Below are 18,605 nucleotides of genomic sequence, written 5' to 3' on the forward strand. Positions count from 1 at the left end.
TCAATTCTGGGCCTCTGGGAGTAGGGCAGGGCTATAGATCTCTTCTTCTTCCTCCCAAAAGTATGCTGGCTTTCCCTGTGAGCTGGGGGCCTCCTGGACCTTCAGTGGACATGAGGCCACCATATGGCTGATGCTCTGGCACAAGTGGCACTTCTTGGGCTGGGGGCAGCTTGCATTCCTCGGCATGGTGGTCTAGACCTCTGTAGCACCTGTCTCCCCTTGATCCGTGCTTCTGCATGTTCTTCCCTTTGGGCCACCTCTCGCTCCCAATACAAAATACCCCACCAGGCCCAGTGACCCTGATAGATTCTAAGCCTTTAGCAGACTTCTTAAAGGTGAACTCCACTGCCTCACCCTCCTTCAGGCTCCGGAAGCCCTCCATGTGCAGCTTGCTCTGGTGCACAAAGATATCCACTGGGGAGTCAAGCGCGATCCTGGCGTGGGTGATCATGGACAGGAAGCTGAACCCCTTGCGCAAGCTGAACCACTTACAGATGCCAGCACCATGCAGCAGCCGCGGCTCCTCTGCTTCCCCAGGCAGCGTCCTCCAGCGCCTTGGCACAGCCACCTGCAAACTGCTGGTTTGACACAGAGCCCACGGTAGTTAGCTGAGCCTGCAGCCCCTGGCCACTGGTCGGGTGGCTGCTGGCCCCAGAGAAGTCCGGAGGCCTGAAGAAGCTTTCTTGAGAAAGTTCTAAGTTTTTAGTCTACATGAAATAGTCCTAAACTCCAACATGTCAACTTGTGTTTAATTTTAGTTTATTCCCTCTTCTTGCCAGGGTGCCCACACCTGTGACCTCTCCTCAGGGGCCGCCCCTGGCTCTAGAAAAATAATGCACTGAGTTTTGCCCTTCACTGAAATAGTAGCTGCTATCTATGAAGGCCTGCCATGGGCCAGACACAAGTATGGATGCCCAGGTGTGCAGTACCAGCCCTCACAACAAAATCCACAAGGGACATCTTATCCCCTTTAAAGATTAAGAAACTCAGCCACCCAAGAGAACAGGAATGGTTTAAGAACACTAAGAATCTGGTTGTTGTTTTTTTTTAATTTGTATTTATTTATGATAGTCACAGAGAGAGAGAGAGGCAGAGACACAGGCGGAGGGAGAAGCAGGCTCCATGCACCGGGAGCCCGACATGGGATTTGATCCCGGGTCTCCAGGATCGCGCCCTGGGCCAAAGGCAGGCACCAAACCGCTGCGCCACCCAGGGATCCCAGAATCTGTTGTTTTTTAACAAGCATTTAGGCAGAGGCAATTGTTTGTAAGGCATATTTGGTTCCGGGGGCCTAAAGCTGAATTTTCCCAAGGATGGCCATAGGCACATGCCGCCTTGCTCCCGGGAGATGTTTTAACACATCAATGTTAGCATTCATAGAGTTCAGTCATGTCAATGATATTCAACCTTAACATCTAGTAGTACATCCCTCTTTCTATAGATGTGAAAAGCAAGGCCCTAACAACTGTATGAAACAGAGAGATAAAAGTGAAGGAAGACTTCAGGAAGAACTTTCCTTGTAGAAAACGAAAATCACCCCTCAGAGTTGACAATGAGAGACATGGTATTAGACAGAACTTAGGCCCTGTCCTGGTCCTGATCCATCTGTTAGCATTCTGCATCCACATTGGGAGGCACTGTCTTGCACACCCATCATGCCTTGTGTGTTTCTCTTCACCTTTGAAGCTGTTTTATAATTATCTATGTATCTGTCTTTAGTCACTAGATCATGAGTTCCCTGAGGAAAGAATATCCGATTCCCAAAACTGCATCCTCAATACATAATGTACCATAATATTTGTTGAATAAATGAGTAGGCAAGTAAGTGACTGAATGGATGAATGAATAATCAACTTTGCAAGGTTTTTCCCCCTCATTTTTAAAAAATATTTTATTTATTTATTTATTTATTTATTTATTTATTTATTTATTTATTTGAGAGAGAAAGAGACCAAGATACCGAAAGAGAACACAAGCAGTGGGGAGAAGAAGCAGGCTCCTTGCTGAGCAGGGAGCCTGATGTCGGGCTTGATCCCAAGACCCTGAGATCATGACCTGCACAGGAAGGCAGATGCCTAACCCACTGAGCCACCCCCTGCTCAGTGGGGAGTCTGCTTCTCCCTCTCCCTCTGCCTCCTGCCCTCTGCCTTCCACTCGTGCTCTCTTGCTTTCACTCCTCCTGTCTCTCTCTCAAATAAAATCTTTTTTTGAAAAAAGGAAACATCTAGGCTGCTCATAGAGCAGGACTGCTAGAGACAAGGCCCTGGATGTTGTAACTTCTGAAGAAACTTCCTTCTAGGGGAATCTGTGAGTTGGTGACTACTTTCATCCTTGCTAAACCCTTTTTCTCTCCTGCTGATGCTGTCCCTCAGGCGGTCTCCAGCTTTGCAGGCATGGCCAGCAGAGGGCAGTAGAGGCCCGTCTGGTTAGAAGAAGAGGGCCTCGCACGAATGCTGCTCCATGCACCGGGAGCCTGACGTGGGATTCGATCCCGAGTCTCCAGGATCGCACCCTGGGCCAAAGGCAGGCGCCAAACCACTGCGCCACCCAGGGATCCCTAATTAGACATCTTTTTAAATTAAGTATTAAAAATATGTGGGTGAGGCTACTTCAATTAGATCCCTAGGAAAGGACTCTGAGGAAGCGACAAGCAGCTCTCCAGGGCACTGTTGGCTGGCTGGAGGCTCAACTTCCCAGCCTCCCTTAAAGGGGTCTGGCCAATGAGATTTGAGGGGGACTTGGCAGAGGTGGAGGGGCTGTACCAGGGAAGACCTGCTTTCCAGAAAAGAAAGACAAGTATCGCTGCTGCAGTCCTTCCTGCTCATCCTTTGGCCATGAGGGAAAAGGAGGAAGCTGCAGAGGCAGGTCCTAAACCAACCATGTGAGTTGTGCCATGTGAGAAAAGCATGGCCTGCTCCCTTAGAAGCTTCCTTTCAGAGCAGAGCACCCCAGCCCTGTGAAGACCTGTGAAGAAAAATCCAGGCACAGTTCAAAGGCCCTAACTCCCAAACTCCCCTGGTATACCTGAAGAAGGGAGGAAAGACCTGTGTGTCTAGAACACGGGCAGGTGGGGGAGGCAGGGGGCAGAAAAAGTCTGAGGGATGGAGAGGGTCTTGAAAAGCCCAGAGAGCCACCTGGTTTAAGTGCCTGGAAGACCACTGGTAGGGTTTTAGGCAGGCTCTGATCTGGGTTTGTTTTCTATTTCTTTTTCTATTTATTTATTTACTTGAGAGGGAAAGAGCACAAGTCGGGGGAGGGGCAGAAGAGAATCTTCCAGGAGACTCCCTGGCAGGCATGGAGCCCAACATGGAGAATCCCAGGACCCATGAGATCCCAACCTGAGCCAACACTAGGAGTCAGACAAAAACCAGGCCACCCAGGCACCCCCTTTTTAAAGAAGATTTTATTTGTTTATTTATTCTGAACCTTTATTTATTCACGAGACACACAGAGAGAGGCAGAGACACAGGCAGAAGAGAAGCAGCTCCCTGCAGGAAGCCCGATGTGGGACTCGATCCCAGGACTCCAGGATCACACCCTAAGCAGAAGGCAGGCACTAAACTGCTGAGCCACCCAGGCACCCCTTAAAAGCAACCATTCTGAGACATGGAGAAGGAACCAGCAAGCTGCAGACACAGCTTTGGGGCTGACCCACCAGCAACCCCCACTCTCCTCTGGACACCTTCTTCTCTAGAAGTCTCTGGAGCACTTGGGTGGACCACAGGACCCTGATCTGGCCCTGTGAAACACAGGTGGAAAGGACTTTCAGGGAAACTTTCTTTCCTGACAAAATGGTACAGACGGGGCTGGCGTGGCCACTTCCTTCTCCCTGTTGGAGGATAGAGGCAGCCCCTTGCAGAGGTGAGCCACAGGCCAGAGCCAGCTGAGGCGGGAGGGGAGCAGGGAATGGAAGCCTGGTCTGGGTCCTTACTGATACCACTGAACCTTTGAATTTTGCCTACAGCCAGACATTCTATCAGGTGAGAAAAATTAAGCAGCTATGAACTGGGTTTTTTGTTCCAGGCAGTGAAGTTGGCTCTCAGCTGGGGCGGGCAGGAGTCAGCACAGGCCTGCTGAGACGTGAGTGACAAGATGCAGAGAGAGGTTGGTGATGGCTTGGACCATGGGTTTTTCCACTTCTAGCTTAAGTTTCCCCTAGTTTGTCTTCCACACTCTGGCATTTTCTGAATGTAAATCTCTTCAGGAACTCCTCTTGGCTTAAAATTTTTTGCTGGCTCTCCATTGCCCAGATGATAAAAATCAACCTTCTGTGCCTCGTGTGTGATGCTCCTCACAATTGGTCCCATCTTCCTGTCTGGCCTCTTCTCCCTGCATCGTGCCCACCTCCAGTCAGAGCCCCCTGTGAACACTGCCCATGTGTCAGGCACTGCCCCTCCTTCGTTCCTAACCCAGCAGCCCTGAGAGCTGGTAATTACATGTCTTGGTTTACATATGAAACCTCACAAGAAAAGTGGCTTGGCCAAGGCCACACATCTAGTAAGTGGTGGGTCGGGATTAAACACCGGTATGCTTTCAAAACAAATTAGAGATGTATTTTTCCCACTTGTCAACAAGTCTGAAGGCAGGCATTTGCTGGGTTGTTCAAGTACTCAAAGACGCCACCAGGGCCTCAGTGTTCTGATCTTTCCTTTCTGCCACTTTGGAGGATGGGCGGTCTTCCTCCTGCTGGTCACTTCATGGCCTTACCATGGCCACTTGACTCTAGACATTACATTCAGGGTCACAACAGAAAGGTGGGTAAAGGGAAGGCTACACCGACTTAATCTATCATCCCCCATCCCCTTATTCTTGTTAAGAAAGCAAAAGCTTTACTAGAAACCTGCAGCACACTTTTATACATGGCTGCCCCTTGCAAGGCAGGCTGGGAAACCAGGGAATGTGGTACTGTGGCTGGCTTAGAATATACCATCTACCACTTGGGGTTGAGCCCACTGCTGCCCTCAACAAAGCTGGTGATCAGTCAGCAAGGAAGAAAGGGGTAAGGAGGATGAGCAGGTGACAAACAGGGCCAGCGACCACCACCCTGCTCAGCAAAATGGAAGCACCTGCCATACCCTGGCTCCCCCCACATTGCTCTTCACATCGCCTGGCAAGTACTTTCCCACCCATCACATGCCAGTTTCCCTGAGGTCCCTCTCTTTCCTGCTGCAGGTAGACTGGGTATTCTTTCTTACCCCTCCTGTAGATGTATCTACATCCATCAGAGCTGTGTAGCTTTATAGTTTGTTTAAGATTTTATTTATTTATTTATGAGACACATAAAGAGGCAGAGACATAGGCAATGGGAGAAGCAGACTCCTTGCAGGGAGCCCAACGTGGGACTAGATCCCAGGACCCCAGGATCACGACCCAAGCCGAAGGCAAATGTTCAACTGCTGAGCCACCCAGGCATCCTGCTTTATAATCTTTATAGGGGCTGATAGAACATGATTGCTCACTCAATTATATGAGCATTCATTCTCTTCAGATGCTCACTGAGCACTTACTCTATGCCGGACACTGGGCCAGCAGTCAGGAATTCAACAGTGAACAGGTCTGATTTTTAGATTTTTCTCCCTGTTCTGATGGCGCTTTTAGTCTAAAAGGTGAGCTATCCGGACAGTTAAAGTTTGGGGTGATAAGTTCCACATCTCCTCCCAGACGATACAGCACCGCGTGGCAGGATGACCTCCCCACCTTACCCTCAGAACCTGGCACACGATGTCGTACAGAGCAGATGCTCTCTGGACAGTGTGCCAAATGCCTTCTTTCCTTGGCTTGGAATTATGTTCTAATTGAAATGCATTTCTTTTTTTGTTGTTGTTGTTGTTTTTTTTTTTTTTTGAAATGCATTTCTTATTTCTACCAGGAACCCCCCAAGAATGAGCCACTATACTCTTGCAGTATCATATCATGCACTCAAGCATCTGAAAAACACTTTGTTCTTTCCCCACCTTGTTGCAGACCTCTCTTCCCAGGAAAGCTTTCAAGAGTCTAATTTAACACATCTCATCAGAGGTCCTTGGTACATGTGTTTTCTGCTGAAGGCTTCATCTGGATTTTCTAAACAGGGATACCTCACTGTCAGAGCCATAGCCACTGAAGTGTAATTCTGAAAGCACTTGAAACAACTCTTCGGTTCCTGCTACATCGCTTATTATGCATAGATTTAATAGTTCTCTTGCCACCTGGTTTTCTTGCCCTTCCACCATGGCAGGGGCTGGTAGCCGGGAATGAGATGGACAGGGACAAGGGAAAGAAAAAGAACACAGCCCCTGCTTTGGGCTAAGCCTCTGTTGCCATGGTGATGTGGACATGACACACATAGGTGAGAGGTCCTTCATACAGTGGGTTGTGGAGGCCAGAGAAACGGGGCATAACACAGAAGACATGGATGCCTTCTGGGCCTGGAAAGGATGTCAAGAGGCCAACTGGCCCACTCCCCTGCCTGTTAGCTGAAAACCAAATGGATAGGTGGCTTGTTGCTAAAAATCCTCAAGAACAAAGTCCACCACCTGAGTCACCTGTTAGATTCATATTTTACAAGTGGCATGGCCCTGAATGGGTTTTCTTTGTCCAATCTCATTTTTTTACTGTCTTTCCAGCCCAGCTGCTATTATCGCTGGTAGAAAAGAGTTAAACCACCACCTGTACACCCCATACAGTAACCCAGGAGGGAAGATGGGAAAAACAAACAACAAACAAGCCATGCTAAAGTGTGGACAGGGCTTTAGTACCACCCTGATCAACTGTGGTCTTCGCAGGATCCCCACCCTCATTCTTTTGTCCAGCCTTGGCTTTGGGAGCAAGTGGCCTGGAGGGGCAGAGAGGACACAGTGTTGAGGCACATGTGGGAGCAGCCCCTGACCTAGCGGAGGCCCATGGGCTGCTGCAGACAGCCCACCCACCCTGTGGCTTCTCAGGTCAAAGGAGGGGCACAACAGCCCTCTGTGCTGGATGGCTTCCTCCTTTGGAGTGAAATACAACAGAAAGAGTGGAAAGGTCTGTTTTTAATGAATATCTTTAAAAGCCTTTGCAACAGCAGACACGGCCCAAGGAGGCTTGGAACCACACACTGATGATGACAAAGGGCTCCCTTGCTTCCAGGAGACCCTGCAAAATACAAATGGTGCCATGAAATCAGGAATGTGGCTTTTGCCCACCTCACGTGAAAAATTCCCAATCTGCAGAATCCTTTCAGAAATCATCCTGAGATATGTGAGATGGCTCTCACAGTAGAGCCTGGTTTGAAGATGAGGGGTAGCAGGAAAGTCCCTAGTCCAAGAGATACAACGAGGGAAATGGTTCCCGCCCCTTCCAGAAGCAACGGGAACCCCCTCTGCTCCCAGCACCAGGGAAGAAGGAAAAGGCCATCTGCGGGGAGCACTCAATATTCTGCAGTCTGACAGCGGGGTCTGGATGCTGGCAGGCCCCACCCCCATTTCCCTGCCACCCTTCACTCCCACACGATTCCGCTTCCACTCTGACTACGTTTCACTAGGCTCAGAAGACAGCTGTCTCTTCCTGCCACGGACATGCCAGACAAACCCCGGGCTGCTCTTCACAGCCCCTAATTCCCCAAAATAGTGTCAAGAAAACGAAACACTTGCATGAAACTTCTCTGCAGCTTCTCCCTTTGGTTTCTTTCACACCCTGGGCTGAGAAGCCAGTGCTTATTTTGACAAGAGTAAAGAAGCCTCTGTCTGTAAGTGAGGTTAACACCCACCCTAAGGCTGGATTCTTTCTGGTCTCTCTCAGCAGCTGAGCATCATGATTCTGCTAATTAAGCTGCTTTCTTCTCCTTAATTAGCTGCATGTGAATCTTGTTGGGAAGTCTTGGATCAGTGAAATAGTCTGGGATAAGAATCGAAAAGAAGAAATTATCTAAACCCAAAGGGGAAAGGCAGGGAAGGAGACCACTTACTCTGCTCAAGAGCTAGGATGGCTCAGCCTCGCAGGGCTGTTCGAGGCGGCCCTGCTTTCCAACACACTAGAAGTCACAGCAGATCCCGTGGTCACTGTCCCCGCCTGGAGTGGTGCTGAGCCTGTGAGCTCAAGCGTTCCCAAGAGGGGCTTATACAGGATGGCTCCTGTCCCTTCCTCGCTATCCTGCAGTTCCTCAGCTTCCTGATGCACAAGAGCCATCAGAGGGCCGAGGGATCTCTGGGTTTTCTGCTCCCAGCCCATCCTGAGGCCCAAATAAATGCCAAATGTTATTCTCAGCTCAGCTCAGCTTGCCAGCTCATCTCTGAGATATCACGCCCTCTCCTCTCTGAGAATATCCTCTCAGAGGAGAGCCAGGCTCTCACACGATGACGACAGAGGAGTTTTTATACACCCAGCATAATGTGAACCAGAGGCATCATCTGCTGTGGCAGCAGACACATCAAATTCAGTTAGAAATGGTGCAAGGCCAGAACTACGTCCCTGGGCCAACAGGACCCAAGGAAGCAGCCAGCTCAGCCCTTCCCTCTCAGTACCATTGACCTTAAGGCATTGACCTCTCAGTACCATTGACCCCTTAGAGTCACCTGGGGACTTTTTCAACTGTGGGGCCTGGCCCCACCTGAGCTACTGAAACACCAACCTCTTGGGCTGGGCCCAGGCATCAGCATTCCTTAAAAGCTCCCCAGGTATAGCAAGGTTGGGGAACCTTGCTTTACGATGCCCAGGTAAAGAGCCACCAATGTGTTCCTTTGGGAATCTCAAAATTCTTAACCCTCCCCACAAGGAAGCTCTGTCTCATTTTTCATCTGTCCTCATTTTGAGGAAATGACAATGGAGTAGCCTTCTGAAAAAAGCTCCTTAAGGTGACATGGAGTGAAGAAGCACCCCAGACTCTGCAGGGAGAATTGGGGCTTGTCCGAGTCTACATCTGCAACAATATCCCTTAGGCTGGTTTCTCAAACACCCACAACACACACTGCCTCACTTACCTGCAGCAAATTCTTGGATGTTGTCTGGTCTTTTCAGAAACATTTCTCTGGAAGACATAGGAATAAGGGCAAGAATAAAGCAGGCCTGAAGGCAGGCTGCGCTCAGCCTCAGCCACAGGTCCCCACCCTCAGGGAGTAGATTGGCCTGAGACACAGCGTTCTGGGAGTCAGTAAGCCGGGGACCTCCTGACCAAGACCCTTGCATTCGTTATTTTCCCTCAGGTCAGGCTCTGAAGCAAAGGGCAAAACATTAAAAATGGCACCAAGCTCACCTCACAAGACAGCTGTGCCACAGACAGGCAAAGAATGTCATTCATTCAACAAACATTTTCACAGAACCAGAGACCAAGCTAGGGACAGGAGGTAAAGATGAAGGACACATTGCCTAGTCCTCGAGGCCTTCCTGTGTGGTCGGACACATATGCAACCCCACAGCTGGTAACTGCATTTAGCCACGGGTGCCCAAAGGGGTGGCGAGGTGGGGGGAGCAATGCCATCAGCAGAGCTGAGAGGGCAGACTTAGGCTGCTTGTTTCCCTGCCTTGACCAGAACACTGATAAGGCCTGCAGCGCTGGTGCCACTGGGGAGGGGAACTGCCTTATCTCGCATGGAGTTTTATTGTTCATAAAGAATGTTCACAAATATTGTCTCATTTTACAACAACCCTGTGAAACAGCAACGACTGTGCCCCATCTTACATATGAAGAAATCAAACTTTCAAAAGGTTAATCATTTGCCCAAGTTCACAAAGCATGTAAATAAAAGGCAGAGAGCCCAGGTCTTATGATTCCAAGGCCAGTGTTCTCTACAACACCTCCAATTGGCCATGGCCGCTCTGCCCACCAGCCTGGAAGAAGGCTTCCTGGCCCTGAAAGCCCCTACCTCCCAAGCCTTAAGAATTTGCCTTCCTTCTCCTTGAATTCCACTTGATAATTATTGAGCACAAATTCTGTGTGACTATACTAGATATGAGGGATTGATTTAAAAAAAAAATAAAATACAGCACCACCTCAGAGAAATTAGTCAAGTAAAAGGGAACAGGTAAGTTCCCAAATGTCCAAAAGGCCAAGGAACCTCCTGGCAGTGCTCTAAGAGGGTGTTAACACTGTGCTACGGACAAGGAGGATGGCTTCCGAGAGCAGAGACCCAGCAATCTTCACAGAGCAGCTGGTACCCCGTGCACTCAGGGTTTCGGCAGGCAGGATAAGGGCATCCCAGACCCAGAGAAGTGGCAAGAATAAAGATCAAGAAATCAAAGGAAACAGCCTGTGTCCTATAGACGGTGAACTCCTCAAGGGTAGGAACCAGAATATCCACCTTTTGTATCCCCAGAGTTCAGAGGAGCACTTAAAGTGTCAGTGTCCCTGACAGGGTCAGTGGGGAGGTCCATGGAGTGATCAGAGCTTCCATCTGGCTGGAGTGAGGGGCCAGAACAGAGAGCAGTAGGGAGCAAAGGGGCTCTACTATGGAGAGCCTGGAAGGCCAAGGAGAGACATTTATATCAATTCAAAAGGCAAGGGGAATGGGTAAAGCTCACACTAGTCACACAGTGGAACATCCCCAGCAGTTTCAAGATTGAAGGATCTCTAAGACACTGTTGGGCAACAGAAGCCAGGCAAAAAGAGTACATACTGCAGAATTCCACTTATATAAAGTACAAAAAGGCAAAACAAATCTGTGCCACAAGAGAAGTCAGGATACTGGCTACCTTTTGGGGGGAAGTGCCTGGAAGAGGCCACAGACAGTCTGTGATGCTAGTCAGGTTCTATTTCTTGATCTGGACCCTCGTGCCATGTATATTCTCATCTTGTAAAAGTTCACCCAGTTTAGGATATGCCATTTTTCATTATATTTCAACGGAATGTTAAAAAAAAAAAAAGTGGGGGGGGGGCGCATTGCTATAGAGCCACTGAGGATTTTTCTGGCTAAGGAATGACATAATCAGTTCTAAATTTGGGGAAGGAAAAAAATAAATAAATAAATAAATAAATAAATAAATAAATAAATAAATAAATAAATAAATAAATTTGGGGAAGGTTCATCTGCCTGGCTACTTAGAAAAATAACTAATAAAGTCTTTCTACAATTTCATACTTTGCGATCATATCTCCAGCCTAAAACCCAAGATCCCTGGGTGCCTAAAATAAGTTAAATCCCTACCCTTTCTATTTTTCAGGTCCAAAATTCAAGGTATTAAGAGTTTCATACACTGTGTATGAAAAGTACACCCTGAAGAGCTGTGAGTGAATCGCTATAGGATCTGGAAAATCCAAGTAGGGGGCTCGCTTCCCAACAAAAACATCTTGGAGGTCCTCAATGGGTTGGAGTAAGTCTAGTGCAGGGACCTGCAGAAGAGATAAGGGCAGGTATGCTGCCCAGAATTCTGTCCCCTATTCTCCTTTCCTCTTTTCCTAAGGGGAATACCGTCTGAAGTATCCAGTATAAATGATGGGGGGCTGATTCTAACTCATCCCAGTTTCTTCTGAAGAAGTAACAGGAACCCCAAAAACAACAAAAGCAAACCCTCAAACTTTAAACACTTCTTCTCCCCCTCCCACCTCCACCTCAGAAAGAGAAAAGCCTGAAAGGGGCGGAAATTTCCTGTAGGTAGCTTCAAGAACTTCAAAGGGAGAGCCTGGTGGCCTACCTGGCCGGAGGGGTTGGTGGGTGGGGTGGTGGTAGTGGGGATAATAAGGAAGGGAGGAAAGCTGTTCTCCAGGCAGCCAGGAGCAGACACCCAGTTCCTCCTGGAAACTTCCTGGACAGAGAAGCTGGGCCATCCCTGACATGTAACTAAAAACACTACCCTCTTCATTCACCACTGTCCCCACCACTACCCATTCCTTGTGTTTGTGAACAATGCAAATGGTGATTTAATTCAGGCTTTTAATATCTATCCTCAACCTCCCTGCTGGAATCATTCCTAACTTGGAGCTCCCTGCGATAGGAATGAGGTCAACCTTTATTTCCCTTTAGAAGAAAAAGTGCAAAAAATGATAGCCTGATCCCCAGGACTGACACTGACAGAAGACCCCTACACCATCTTTTTGCCTAAGCCTTAGCCCTGAGCCAAACAAAACCAACCTTCACAGAGAAGTTTCTGTCTTCCCTTTCTCCATCCCCTATCTGCCCTGTGAGAATCTGCAGCCTCTGGAGAAATGACTAGGAGATCAAGGACAGTGAGATCCGAGAAAGAAAGGAGCCTGGAAAAAAGACACAGCTCCAGGTCTACTGTTGAGAAGATAAAGAAGAGCCCTGCCTCTGGCTCCCCTTCTGTGAGCTTTCAACCCAACACAGTGGAAATACCAGGGGTCTGGATCCTGGTTCAGCATCCTGGGGAAGGTACTTCACCTCTCCACCTATAAAACAGGAGTGAAGATAAGCTGTGTTTTGTCGTTGCTGGGAAGATCAGCCCAAGTACCAAGACGCCATACGCTATGCACTATGCACGCTATGCACGTGCCAGAGACACAGACATGGCTCCGCTGGCTTGGCATTCTGACCAGGGACAGAAGCAGAAGAGGACAATGAAATTACAGTTCAGTGTGATAAGGGCTCATGAAATTGAGCACAGTGCCTGGAATTGGAAGCCATTATTATCATTTAAACCTTGCCTACTTATCTGTAGCCAAACAGTATTGGAAATAACTCTATTGTTTTTATCCTTGTTGCTGCTACATTTTTTTTTTTATATATACAGTTCTTTGCCTTTCATCCCATCAGGAGAATTTTCCATTGAAACAAATGACACACTTAAGGGCAATGTAGGGGAAAGAAAAACATGCCCCAGGATATGGTGGAAAACAGTCTTTTCCCCAAGACTTACAGGCGAATGGCTTCCAACCATTGGCGTCTTTCCACAACAAAGCTCTCAGGGACAGAAGGGTCAGACTCTGATTTTTTTTTTTTTTTTTTTTTTTTAAGTTCTAGTGATCTTGTTAAGCTCCTCTGATGCAGAAATAGTGTTCTACACCCAATGGCTGCCTGTTGAGTTTCTCAATGCCAAATTACCTCTTCCAAAAGTCAGAAGATATATATTTACCCTAACAGCGAAAATGACTGAATATTAATATTTTTGAGAATTTACAGATAACTGAAGAGAGATAACTCAAGAATGCCCTGGATGATACAGATCTCAGAAAACACTCAATCTTAAAATACCTGTCTACCCAAATATGTGTGTGTGTGTGTGTGTGTGTGCGCGTATTTATTTAGTTGTTATGTTACCTTATTGTCCGCCACCTCTGACCCTGAGGGCAGCAGGCGCTCATCTCCGCAGCAAGTTTTCCGTAGCATCTTCCACTGGTGGTCAAGGCCGACTGGGAACACCCACCTACCTGAAGAAACCACTTATGAGCAAGTCCACTTCTTTGTGGGTCCTCAGGTATTTTTCGTTAGCAATCCGAGTCTGAATCTGGGGGTAAGAGAGCAAAGGAGGAGGCAGGTTTCGGGGGCAAGCCCTGGGGGTAAGGCCGCGGGCCCCAGGCGCGCCCTGGAGCGGGAGGTCTGACGCCTTCACCCGCCCCGCAGCCCCGCCCGGCCGCCCGCCCCGCAGCCCCAGGCCGCCCAGGCCGCCCAGCTCCGTGGGGCGCCGTCGGGCTCGGGGCCGCGGCGCTAACTGTGCCGGTGTCTGCTCTACGCCGTCCGGGAGCCCTCGTCCGTGTCCGAGTCACCGTCTCCGCCAGTCCTCCCGGGCCGTTCCCGCCGGGTGCCTGTGACCTTTCTTCCCGCACCGCGAGGGGCCCGTAGGGCTCCGCCTGGTTCCCCGGGCCTCCGGCCCTCACCTGGGGACGGGCTCCCCCCGGGCCCGCTCGTCGCCCTCCTCCGGGCCCCCTCCCAGACCCTCCCTCCCCCTAGCCCCCGCAACGGCCTTCCGGCCCTCACCTGAGGACGGGCTCCCCGCCCCTCCGCCCTCCCCCACCCTGGCCTACGGCCCTCGCCCCGGGCGGCTGCACTTGGATGGACGCGGGGTCAGGATGCACCCACCTTGAAGTCCCGCAGCTGCTCCTGCTGCGCGGGGCTCAGCGCCCCGGGGTCCGGCCCCAGAAGCCCGCCCTGCAGCGTCGCCATCTTGTCCGGGTCGTCAGGGCGACGGGGACGCGGGCGCGGAGGCCCCGCCCCTCCCCATCCCTTCCGCTCCCCTTCCCCCTCGCCCAGTCCAGTCGGGCCTCGGCTGCTCTGCTTGCAGGGAATGGTCCCTGGGGGAGAAGTGAGACGGGGGCTTGCAGAAGCCGAGGAGGAGACTCTAGACGAGCCTGGGGGGGCCTCCATGGGATCGCCTTCCTCAGACTGGGGGGCTCACTTCCTGGCTGAGTCGTGCACGGAAGGAGGCCTCCTTCCTGACCCCACCCAACCACAAATAGTTTTGTTTTTCTCGACTCCAGAGAAAAACTGGCGAAGGAATTCCTAAGGCAAAGTCTCACAGAACCTGATTCATGACCCTGTCCGTTCTCTGGCAGCTGTTGAAGCCCCATGGGCCGGGGCTTGCGGGGGCGGGGGGGAGGGGGACGACAACACCAGACAGCAGAAACCCAGCTCCTTCCCCTTCAGAAGGCTTATTAGCCAACCCCCCCACCCCACCCACTCCCGCTGCCACCCCCCCATCCCCCCCCCCCCCCCCCCCCCCCCGCCCCCGAACTTGATACTTAGTAACACGAAGGCATCCCTTGGATGGAGGGGAGTTCTGCAAAGGAAGAAAGGTCCTTGCACTGACCAAACGGGAAAGGACTTAGGGGACATTCTGCCAAAGGTTCTCCCTCTTGAACTGACTATATATAGGTTCACTTGCTCCTCATAAACTCAATTCTCTCTCCCACTCCCAGTGGAACAGAGGCGGGGAAGGACAGTTGGTCTTCAAGGTATGTTCTTTGAGTTTCTAACTAAGAAAGGGAAGTTAACTAAGAAAGGGAACTGAAAATAGGCCTGGAAAGGGCAGGAGCCTGTCTGTCCACACACACACACACACCAGACCATGCCCAGCAGAGGCCCCCTGGGACAGGGACCAGACCTCCCAAGGGAGGCAGGTCCTTCAGATTTGAGAACAACTGCCCAAGGAGAAACAAACCTAGCATTTAGACCATGGTTTGGAGGGGGTCTCTCACTGGTATAGCTCTATCCTCCGCAAACACTGAGGAGAACAGAAAATGTTGGCAGTACCCACACCAGGAAAACACCACGGAAGATAGATTATGCAGTGAGCTACAGGCCTCTTCCCAGAAATCGCATCCAAGTTAGTAATCATTGTGACTGTTTGGTTTTTTAGGAGGAAGGGTTAATAGAGACGTAGATAAGCTGCCATCTGTCACAAGTGATTTTTTTCAGGCAGGAGCAAAGGTTAATTGGAGGTGATAGTTCCTGTTGGCCAGACTTCTTTCTTCGCACCCCTCCACCCACAGAAAAGCTACTGGGGCAACCCAACTAGCTTAGGAGCTGCACCATTGGGGCAGCCCCAGTGGTGCAGCGGTTTGGTGCCACCTGCAGCTCAGGGTGTGATCCTGGAGACCCCGGATAGAGTCCTGCATTGGACTCCCTGCATGGAGCCTGCTTCTGCCTCAATCTCTCTCTGTGTTGTGTCTCTCATGAATAAATAAATAAAATATTTTTTAAAAATCTAAAAAAAAAAAAGAGCTGCACCATCTTGGGATGCCTGGGTGGCTCAGTGGTTGGGCGCCTGCCTTTGGCCCAGTAGGTGATCCTGGAAACCCAGGATCAAGTCCCGCATCAGGTTCCCTGCATGGAGCCTGCTTCTTCCTCTGCCTGTGTCTCTGCCTCTCTCTATCTCTCTCTGTGTGTATCTCATGAATAAATAAATAAAATCTTTTTTAAAAAGTGTAAAATACACGTTGGATTTTGAACGTATAGTTAAAAAAAAGTAAAATATCTTATTCATCTTTATGTTGATGATGTTGAATATTTTGGATATATCATATAAACACGTTGAGTAATATTTGGGATATATCAGTTAAATAAAATCTATCAGTAAAAGTAATTTCACTTCTTTTTTATTGTGGCTACTAGAAATTTAAATTATATCTATGTCTTGCCTTATATTAAACACTGCTGGTCTGGACTGGCAAATCTATACACACACACACATGCATAAATATGTAAAATTTCTCCATCTTCCCATCCCTGTGCATAAAATAAGTAATGTCCTTCTTCTGCTAGTCTGTGGTCTTACACTTTGAGAATCAACCAAGCCTTTCTTGACTGAGCACTTCCCATGACACAAATACCACTATGTGTAAATAAGAGAGGCTACTTCTAACTTACTTTTGTTTTCTTACAGCACCTCAGTCCTCACTATTCCACATGGTGTTGGCCTGTCTTACTTGCTATCTGAGGCAGAAGCCACTTAAGGAAAAGAAGACCATAGAGTAGATTCTTTATGTAGTCTCATGGTTTCTGCTGCATGTGGCTTCACTATGCTTTCAGTTGGTGAGGCCAGCAAGTGTTTGGGTACTAGCCACTCTGCCCACATAAACCACCACTACATTTTGCCTTTCTGAAAAAGATCCCAATTATTCATTTTCTAAGAATCTAAATTAGGAGTAGAGCTCTGCCTTCATAAAGTCAATCTTTTTATGTAGGGCAGCTTAGCATTGAGTGCAGAAGAGTAAGAAAGAAGGTGAGCTTGGGGATGGCAGAAAGAGAAAGGACCTTGGGAGAACTAGGGCTTGGAATCCTCATTTCCTCCTGGAGAGCATCCCCCAGAATGGGCCTTTGAGTTATAAGGTTCCCCTAACCCCACCCCGGAGTTACAGCACAGGACAGAGATGTGCCCCCAGTCCCCAGCAAGGATGGCCTGCCACAAGCTCCCACTCTTCCCTTAGCCCTGCCTCTCCTTTCAGATGGAAGCCTCCATCTGGGGACCACAAAGTAAGCAAAGGGTTGGAAGCATGTTGCTGCCTGCAGCTGTCTCCCCACCCCACCCCCATTGCTGATTGGGAGGAAGAACGAGGAGAGTTCATTATAATTCATTTTTGTAAATGTTTAATATTTCAATTAATGTGATTAGCCTCAAGCCTGAATGAGCAGCAGGGCAGCAGATCTGCTGACAAGACACAGAGTAACAAGATCAACAGGGCTGTGGGGTCTTCCTGGACTCCATCCTCAGAGGGTACGATCTGTTTAGCATCTCCATAAATACTAAGATCAGATTAGGAGGGAAGAAAAGGAGCAGTGAGGGTGGAGTAGGGAGTAGAAAGTTACTTTCCAGATGTGTTTGCACTCCTGGTTCCCTGGCACTGCCATCACGTGTTCTGACCACCCAGTACTGGGTCCTCTACCATCTCCCACCCCACCCCCATCTTAGTGGCCCAACTGGGGGGACCTGGGCATCCATATCATGAAGTGTAATTGTATTTACACACACACACACACACACTCAAACCCAGACTAAGGAGGGATGGAAGGTGGTTCAACAGAGAAACAAGCAGTTGAAAGGCCATCTCTCACACAGGGCTCAAATGAAGACATAAGAGGAAGAAAGCCAGGCTTAACAACTCCTCCCATTCCCACAGGGAGCATTTGGTGTGGGGGTTAAAGTCAGGACTCAGGAACCAGCCTCCCAGGGACCCCAGTCTCACGGGACCTCAGCCTCATGGAGACCTCTTTCTAGCTGTGTGGCATTAGGCAAGCCATTTTATCTCTTGGTGCCCTGGTTCCCTTGTCTTTATTTGGAGATAATGGTAGAACCTACATCATAGGGTTGTGCTGAGGGTTAAACAAATTAGTAAATATAAAGCACTTGGAACAATGTGCCTGGGACACCCTAAGTGTCATCTAAGGGCTATTACTATTACTTTTCTTCCTGAAGCTTGCTTGCTGTGATAGCTGAGGAGTGGCGGCTGCTGGGATCCAGTTGGGATGCATTTCAGAGACACCAGTGGCACTGTAGAGACATCAGCCCCACTCTGGGGTGAAGAAGGAATGACGAGAGACAGGGCATCCCACAAGGACTGTCCTGTTCAGGAAAGTTGATGGCAGCAGGTACTCCCTGCCTGGAAGGGTACTGTGAGTGGGTCCAGTGCCTGGAGGAATTAAGCTCCCTTGGGATTAGGGGCGAAACAGATTTTCCATAAAAGGAATAGTTGTTCAGGATAATAATGGCCCCCAAATGTGCTCCCCCCACCGCTCTTGGCTACCTGACTCACTTTGAGAGTCCCACTCAAGGAACCTAACTGGGAGAGGGGGGGAAAGGGAAATTGGGTTTCCTCTGCCCTAAACAGGAGCTTGCCAACTGTGGTTCCTTCCCCTAAAGGAATCAGGAATCTGCTCTTATCAGAGGTTCTTTGCATCAACCGTTTACTCAAGAAATAATTGTTGAGCAGCTACGTATGAGCAAGACACTGTGCTAGACCCCAAACAGTGAAATGTTGAATTAACCAGTGCCCTGGTCTTCAAGGAGCTTAGAAGTGCTAGCTCTGGAAGTCGTCACCACCGCCGCCTCCCTGCCCACGCACTTAAACACACAAACCACCCAGAGGGAGAGAAGGGGGCGTTGGCAAATGCCAGCAAGACATAGTTTTACTTGGATCCTTTTCTGGAAAATACACAGTTCTCTTTCTGTGCTCGTTTCACCCGCTCCCTCCTTCCCCGCCCCCCTTTCCACCTCTCCTCTCCGGGTCCTCTTCTGCCCTTTCCCCCAGGCTCTGAGACCTGTTCCCG

General features: G+C 49.5%; 1 protein-coding gene and 1 pseudogene across 11 annotated transcripts; both read right to left on the bottom strand.

Annotated features, from left to right (window-relative positions):
* On the bottom strand, positions 1–6,212 carry LOC121491818 (annotated as a pseudogene).
* On the bottom strand, positions 3,471–14,292 carry RIIAD1 (regulatory subunit of type II PKA R-subunit domain containing 1). Of its 11 annotated transcripts, none has more exons than XR_005988071.1 (5): positions 13,923–14,262; positions 13,274–13,350; positions 12,243–12,295; positions 8,937–8,983; positions 6,993–7,113 (listed from the first exon to the last, which is right to left on the bottom strand). XR_005988071.1 is itself a non-coding variant. In XM_041757044.1 (5 exons), exons 1-4 carry the CDS (start codon positions 14,205–14,207, stop codon positions 7,784–7,786), a joined length of 513 nt encoding a protein of 170 aa, XP_041612978.1. In that variant the 5' UTR covers positions 14,208–14,292; the 3' UTR covers positions 6,993–7,113; positions 7,727–7,783. The 11 variants fall into 11 exon arrangements, 5 of the variants coding, with proteins under 5 accessions (XP_041612976.1, XP_041612977.1, XP_041612978.1 ...); XR_005988070.1 differs by lacking the exon at positions 13,274–13,350 and adding an exon at positions 13,164–13,273 and having other exon boundaries at positions 13,923–14,243; XR_005988066.1 differs by having other exon boundaries at positions 13,164–13,350; positions 13,923–14,211.
* Between the last annotated feature and the right edge of the window lie 4,313 nt (positions 14,293–18,605).

The sequence above is a fragment of the Vulpes lagopus genome, chromosome 5 (assembly GCF_018345385.1).
Source record: "Vulpes lagopus strain Blue_001 chromosome 5, ASM1834538v1, whole genome shotgun sequence".
NCBI lineage: Eukaryota > Metazoa > Chordata > Mammalia > Carnivora > Canidae > Vulpes > Vulpes lagopus.

Excerpts from the sequence above, each read along its gene's own strand:
- RIIAD1 (XM_041757042.1), bottom strand. The coding sequence starts at position 14,207 with ATGGAGGCCCCCCCAGGCTCGTCTAGAGTCTCCTCCTCGGCTTCTGCA. Across the intron at positions 13,274-13,922 it reads AGCAGCTGCGGGACTTCAAG|GTAGGTGGGTGTTCCCAGTC; the intron begins GTGGGTGCATCC and ends TGGTTTCTTCAG. Across the intron at positions 7,114-8,936 it reads CATCCAAGAATTTGCTGCAG|GGTCTCCTGGAAGCAAGGGA; the intron begins GTAAGTGAGGCA and ends TGTATTTTGCAG.